This window comes from Sprattus sprattus, assembly GCF_963457725.1.
Source record: "Sprattus sprattus genome assembly, chromosome: 2".
Lineage (NCBI taxonomy): Eukaryota > Metazoa > Chordata > Actinopteri > Clupeiformes > Clupeidae > Sprattus > Sprattus sprattus.
In genome coordinates, this window is record NC_137921.1 from 10,298,903 (window position 1) to 10,306,712 (window position 7,810).

The following is a 7,810-nucleotide window of genomic DNA, read 5'->3' on the forward strand; positions in this document are numbered from 1 at the left end:
GCTTTACAGCAAAATTAGTTGAAAATTGGTTCATTTCTCAGGGTTTCTGATTCACTCTAGGGAACCCATATGGTCAATGGAACAATACGAGTAAAATTCTCTGCATGGGGACTGCGCTGATATGTGTGGTAGCCTACGGCTTAGCAAAGGCCTGATGCATTTCCACACACACATGAAAGTCACGTCAAATAAAGAAATAGTTAAACATTTGTGTTAATTTGCAAAGAAAATAAAACTGTTCACGTGTGATCTAGGTTACAGTCTTTTCGTAGAAATTCAAGGACTTTGCCCATGCCTGCCTATAATATATTGCAAAATGTTCCGTGAAATAAATAAACAAAATAAACAAAAACGAATAAATCCGTACATGAAATAACAACATAAATATAAGGCTTGTGTTTTATTTCATGCAAGCCAAAGCCTACAAGCTGGAGAAATCTAATCAGAGTTCTCTACGTGTTGCTGGCTCTATCTCGTATCATCTCATACAGTAAACATACCACGTGTTTGAGAGAAATAGTCGAAGAGTTGCGCCAAAATTGAACCCTTTCTTGAACCAGCCGTTAAACGTAAATAGTTTTTACCATTTGCAGTTAACTGTGGCAACCTAATGGTAGAACAGCATGATAATGATTGGCATGATTACTGATGGGGTGGTTTTAAGAATATGATCAGGATAGCCATTACGGAGAGGTCCATTTGCAAAACTTGAGGGAGCTATTTGATAGTTTGCATGATTTCTCTGTGCTCTCAATGTGAAACTGATTTGCAAAACTTGAGGGAGCTATTTGATAGTTTGCATGATTTCTCTGTGCTCTCAATGTGAAACTGAGTAATAGGTAAAGCAGCACATGTGTACATATGCCACAAAAAAGGCGACAAAATCAATGTAATAATATATATTTTGGAGGAATGTCATATATCATTTGGACAAGTAGTTGTTTGGTTTTATGGTTTGAGTTTTCCCCTCTTGTTTTTGTGTCCTGATTCATGTCTTGTTCTTTTGTAATGATTAAGAGATCATGCCATCTGTTGTAATGCTAATGTTTAGCCCTAAAAATCATTCTTGATTTTTTTTGTCAATCAGCTCGTCAGTTCTATGAGGTGCTGCGTCATATTTTAAGGAAGATCCTTTGTATCCACCATTTCTCTGGAATAAATCTATCAATAGCTATAGATATATATGAATATAACTATTTATAAATATAAATATTTATAATTTATAATAAGTAAATGATTATGTATTGTCCGTTGGTAATCATCAAAAAAGTTATCCAGACAGGATGAATGGGTCTTGTATTGTCCTAAAGGGATTTATGTTTTACTAATGACAGGCAGACTGAACATTTTCCCACAGATTGTACAAATATACTTTCCTGCAAAATATCTCTTTTTAAGTAATTTTGTTCTGCTGAGAAAAAACAGTTATTCACGCAAATAGCACCTTCCATTTTCTTTGAGTGGTTGCATGGCAACATATTACTGGCTAACTTCAAGTTATAAAAAATGTCTGTTACTAAAAGTGAACAGACTACTTGTGGAATGACACAAAAGATATGAAATAAAAGCACAAACCCTATTGCCAATGGCAGCAGTCATTCATTTTTTTGCAGCGTTCATTATGAAGATATATAGAACCGCCAAACCTTCGGGTGGTCCATTCAAATCAATGGAACATTCTGCAACATTCTGATGAGCCGTATAATAAGTTAAATGACATGTGGAACAATTTTAAATACCTATTGATGTCTCCATATGGGGCACTCTATTACTTGTACATCTTGTGATTTCTTGCCCTAAAGAGGTTCTAGTTTTATTCATTATTTTTTTGCCAAAAAAGATCCCCTGTCCTAACACTGTTCAACTTTATGTGTTATGTTGTGTTAACTGGCGCTGCACTGGTCTAATGTAGTCTTGCTCTTCAGCACATTTCCCTGTATCACCATATCATGCATGTTCTTATTTTACAGGCCACACCCTAGGAGAGGCACATGAGATGATTTATCTGTATCCATCTCGTCATTCACAGTTGCACGACACTGCCTGTCACACACAGATTGCACATGCCTGTGATAGCACGTCCACTCCTTCCTTTGTCACCATGGCAACCTGATTGGTAGTGCATTTCTCCGTGGAGCTCTTATCCCTTGTCAAATGTTCCGAAGCACGTATGAGGATTACTTTTACGGAATCTGTAGACAACAGGTTGTCTCAAGTTGCTAATATAAGAACATAAATGGAATTAGCACGTTCTCAGCCGTGTTTAGTAGAAGGCTGGCAAATGTTGCTAATGAACAACAGTTGGAAAACATGGTTGTGTTTAGGCACAAGCTAGTTCAGTTCAAATGTATACTCTGCTGATAAACAAAGACTACCCATTTCAATTCTTGGAATCAGTGCAAAAATAGATGTTCTAAAGAATGTTCAGCGTCTTTGACAAACTATTTCTCTGCTGATCAACACTACGAATGGTAACAAATACATTGTAAGTTATTTTTTCGATTTGGCGAGTAGCCGTGTAAAAAGCGTGTAAGTAGCCGTGTAATAAGCGGGATAATGTATAGAACGCCGGTCATTATCGGGAAAATAAGCCCCTTCAAGGTGAAGCAAGACCCCTCCGCTTCGCAACGGGATGCTGTTCGCCCCGGTCGTTATCCCTTACAAACTGTGTTCCCGAGTTCTCTTACTCACTATCAGCTAATTCGAACCAAGGAAACAACTTCCGCGTTTCATCAAAGATTCCGCAGGACTCTTTCAGCTCTAAAACTTTTGTGTTCAGCTCTCTACTGCACATCAAAAATGTAAATCTGGACTCCACTGATGAGGGATGAGTAATGAATCCAGTGTGTTGAATAATTATGCTCTTTTTTTCTAACAGGTTTTCTGTTTTTGTAATCTCATCTCATGTCTTTCCCAGCATGATATTGCATTGTGTCTTGTGTAATGTAATGGTAAATGGAACAACATTTCATGATTTTCCATTCTAAGTCATGAAGTTCTCTTTCTCCAAGTAGATTCTAAATAAGACCAACAAATATTTGCTGTCATAGATTTTTTCTCCACTGAGAAGTTCTGGTTTTACATTCCTTCTACATTATTGAAACTTGCTAGCTGTCTTCGTGTAAACACTATATTTCTCACACGACCTCTTGTTTAGTGGGTGCTTTCAAAAGAGGTATTCATCATTCACAGTCAGTATGTCAAGTTTTGAGTTTGACCTGTCAGTGCTTAACCCATTAAACATAATTATTGTGTCACAGGGATTGAAAACAGTAAGGTGAACCAGTAAAATTCCTGCAAATGCTGCTATATTCTGAAAAATATTCAGTGAAGTGATCAGGGACCATGCTGCACAACATCTTCCTTCCGTCAACTGTTGCAAAGCTTAAACAACAATTTACAATAGGTTGACATGGCCATGGCTGCACCTTAGTTAGTCCCTTCAGTCCCTTCATCTCAGGCTATCTATAACTGATTGAGGAGGAAGCGGTTCTTTGCCGCGATGTTTGCTATCTCTGTGATCTACCTATCTTGTCTGACTTGAAGAGAGTCTAGGCTACAGTTCAGAAACAATAGATTAGCATTCGTCTGGTTTAGGTTCATCCCAGGTAGAGGGTAGAGTAGGAGAGTTCAAGTATTGCTGGGCTGTGATGTTAGGCTAATGTGTGGCTAGCATGCTAGCATGGAGAGAGCAGCTGGTGTTATGTGACGGCGGGCTAGCATGTGATGCAACTGCTTTCCGGGAGAAGTGCTGTGTAGCTGCAGCTCTCTTACCTGCGATGTCGAGCATACTTCCCACTCACATGTCCTCCTCCATCACAACCAGGTGTGGGACAGCTGCACACAAAAGAGAGGGAGAGGTTAGGACCAAGCTCTTTCTCAAAACAATTTGGCCCCTACAACAGTAAAACCCAGTGTACGTACTAAGATATAAACATAGAGAAATGTTCAAATTCACAAACTAATGCAAAGCCCCAGCACAACACACAAACACAAACACACACACCAACACACACACAAACGCGCGCCAATCCCTGCAACTCTTTGGCAGAACGCTCCAGATGACTGTGTTCCTAAAAAACCTTATTCTTGGCACTTTAATTGGAGACACTAAGAAACGCGGAGACAGATAAAGAGCATTCTTTAGGACTACACAGGGGCACCCGCTCCTTCACTAGTGACAGGAGAAGGAGGGCGTGTGTTTACGAGCACCATCCTTCACGCACCATGAAGCCATCTCTGGTAGAGGGCCCCAACAGCCAATCAGTTTAAAAATCAGAATTTGGAATTTGGAGTTCTTTGCTTGACTCCAAAGTGAAGACATTGTGTTCCTAGATGATCTTGTGGCACAGCTGGTAAAGCAAGGCAAGTATACTTCCTCCATACTACACTGGCGAAGAAAAAAAGAATGCTCCTGAGCAGTGGGGTAAAGGATGGCACCAATGTGAGGATTAACAGGCCCAGTGTAAGAGGGCCCTGAGAGGCAAGGAACACTTGATTATGGTTGTAAGTAACATTGCACGTCATAAACAACCCCTGAATTAGAAAAGGATGCTAGTTAATTTAACAGACTGGATCCCCGGATTGGCACGTTCTGTAAACAGTGCATAATTGAGCACAGGGATTTAATAATCATCAGTACGTAGTGTGAGGAGTCATTAAACTTGACTCAATGGTCTCCAGTGATTTCTCTAATAACCTATAAAAAAATATGGGATGCTAATACTGACATTCTGGCGAATTACTGGAGTAGACATACAGGCATAAATGTAGTCTAGTCTCAAGTAAGAGTGACTAACCCTAGGACCCCTAGTCACTTCCTGTCTTCTGAGGAGCCTACTAGATACTGAGCATCCTTGGAAGGCCACTAGACAATAATACTGTAGCTCTGGGGAATTCACTTTAAGTAAGATAGCCAGGCAGACCATTTAAACAGGACTGGGCATGCTCCTGTGGCACCTCATGACCCTGTGATGGACCTGAGGCTGGGCTGTTGACTAAGTTAATTACACTTTCAAACAACACGAGCAGCAGCTTCAGACTAAAATCAAAGATAATTCATTGAGGGGGCAAATGGCAATGAGCAAACCAACAAGACAAGTCCGCAGTGCTAATTTAATAACTCTGCAAAATCATCTGGCTAATTTTAATACCATGAGCACGATCCTAAGCGCCAACATGGGTGGGTCAGCGCAATACTAAAGATGGCTTTAGTTCAATCACGACTGACTGGCTTGTTGTTCGTCGCTTTGCTCATAGCCTTGCGAATGAAACGAGGGCCCGACATGCTCACAGATAGCCCGGTGCATGATGGGAAAACACACCAACCTGAAGACATCCTGGGCTGTGGCCTCCGAAGGAACTGCGAGAGAGACGAGCAGGAAGAGGGGAAAAGGTGGAGGGACGGAAGAGGACGAGTGGATAGATGGAGAGAACATGAGGAGAAGAGGGTAAACAAGTAAGAGGAAGGTTGACAAGGAGGAAGTGAGAGATGAGATAGAGGACAGGAGTGATGAATGAACACAGGGTAGAAGAGGTGAAATGAAGGAGTGATGAATGGACACAGGGTAGAAGAGGGGAAATGAAGGAGGGATGAATGTACACAGGGTAGAAGAGGGGAAATGAGAAGGCCAGAGATTTAGGAGGTAAGGAAGGACACAGCAATATTAGGTGAGAGCAACAAGCAATGAGGAGAAAGCAATGAAAGACCCAGAGTGAGATGGGAGAGGGCAGAGATGGTGAATTGAGTACATTAGGAGAGAAACAGGGGAGGGGTGACACAGATTAAACACCCATGTTGTTAGCGCCACTTGACATACTTTGATATTAATAACCGAGAAGTGAGCAAAGCTAAACGAGACAGGGGGATTGAGATGAAGACAGCCAGCTCACTGATCTCCTTTCATGCAGACGCATGAGCCGTTGTCATAGAGCAACAGAACCGTCAGTCCTGAAGGGGACATAGATAGCACATTCATGCTAGCACCGGTTTCACAAGGACACGGAATTCCATAGTAGAATTTCAGTACTGATTTTTTTTTTTTCTAAAACAAAGCAACTCTATGTGGCTTTGTAATGAAACAATCTGCAGTTTCTAATGGAGATGAACATGAGTTCTTTATTATTGCTGTCAACACCAAGGAAACACCACTTAGCCAATGGGAATATTCTGCAGTCAAAGTGGTGTCAATTGTTTTATTTCCATTTGTGTTGTGTCAGAACAGTGCTGGGGTCAGATGAGTGCTGGGGACAAATCAGTGCTGGGGACAGATCAGTGCTGGGGACAGAACAGTGCTGGGGACAGAACAGTGCTGGGGACATATCAGTGCTGGGGACAGAACATTGCTGGGGAGAGAACAGTGCTGGAGTCAGATTAGTGCTGGGGACAAATCAGTGCTGGGGACAGAACATTGCTGGGGACAAATCAGTGCTGGGGACAGAACATTGCTGGAGTCAGATTAGTGCTGGGGACAAATCAGTGCTGGGGACAGATCAGTGCTGGAGTCAGATTGGTGCTGGAGTCAGAACAGTGCTGGGGACAGCGCAGTAGGGTGCAGCCTACCTCGCACTCCCTTGGATCGGGTCCTCAGGCGCTTCTCAGCTGAGGCCACCTCCATCTGAACACAGCAGACATCAACGCCTTTAAACACTGACAGAGATTACTAAAACGTGAACTTTATACCGTTAAACACTGACAGAGATTACTAAAACGTGAACTTTATACCGTTAAACACTGACATAGATTACTAAAACGTGAACTTTATACCGTTAAACACTGACATAGATTACTAAAACGTGAACTTTATACCGTTAAACACTGACATAGATTACTAAAACGTGAACTTTATACCGTTAAACACTGACAGAGATTACTAAAACGTGAACTTTATACCGTTAAACACTGACATAGATTACTAAAACGTGAACTTTATACCGTTAAACACTGACATAGATTACTTAAACGTGAACTTAATCTTTGCATGTGGACGCTTCAATTTCTTTGCATAACCAATCAGCTCTTACCACAGGAATCAGGGCATATCCTCGTGCAACCAGCATTGCGAGAGGCACAGTACAAAACAAACTTGAGCCTCAGACATGTGCTGCATGTGTGCTAGCACTGGATTTTAATTCACACTCTTGGATAAAGGAAGTGTGCTAACAGACAGGCATGTGTAGTAGCGAACGAATATACAAGTATATTAAAGAAATACAGTCGTGGTTTTCGGCTGAAGTGGAACAATTCTGTAGCATTTATTGTCACGTTAAAAACAATAAGAGCAATGTATTCGAATGAATTCCTGACACATACTGATCCCGCTCCTGGTTTTAAACAGATGAACAGCCACCCCCATCTTCCTCAGGAGTGGTTGAACTCCTCATCCAATAAACTGACCTCCTCTACTCTAACTCCATCCAATCAGAAGGCTGTCTAATGACCCTCCCCTTCTCATTCATCTTACACGTTGCCGTGTGTGTGTAACTAAAACCCCTTGAACTAATTGAATAAACTGTTACATTTCTTCTTAACACTATTACCTAACTTAAAAACATATAAAATGAATTAAAGAATGTAAACATCACTACACATGCTAACGAGGATGCTGGCATCTGGGTGCTAGCATCTGCCACAACCCAGATAGCAAAAGTCTTCTGAACAACTGTTTGCCTACTGAGGGTGGGGCTGGCAGTCCACTGGCCTTTTGCTCACTGATTTTCATTTATTTCTCAATTATTCATAAATTTTCACCAATTAATTCCCACCAATTTTTATAGATGTTACCAGTGCCCCTTCTGTTTAGTGGCAGGC

The 7,810-nt window shown here is 41.3% G+C and overlaps 1 protein-coding gene across 1 annotated transcript in view; it reads right to left on the reverse strand.

The window, feature by feature from the left end:
* Positions 1-6,617, reverse strand: part of myt1la (myelin transcription factor 1-like, a) — a gene marked incomplete at both ends in the record, with an annotated part of 47,929 nt that extends 41,312 nt beyond the window's left edge. Inside the window, 3 exons of the mRNA XM_080833139.1 lie at positions 3,775-3,837; positions 5,329-5,362; positions 6,563-6,617. Of these exons, the coding sequence (XP_080689265.1) occupies positions 3,775-3,837; positions 5,329-5,362; positions 6,563-6,617 (152 nt within the window). The remainder of the gene's footprint in view (positions 1-3,774; positions 3,838-5,328; positions 5,363-6,562) is intronic.
* Between the last annotated feature and the right edge of the window lie 1,193 nt (positions 6,618-7,810).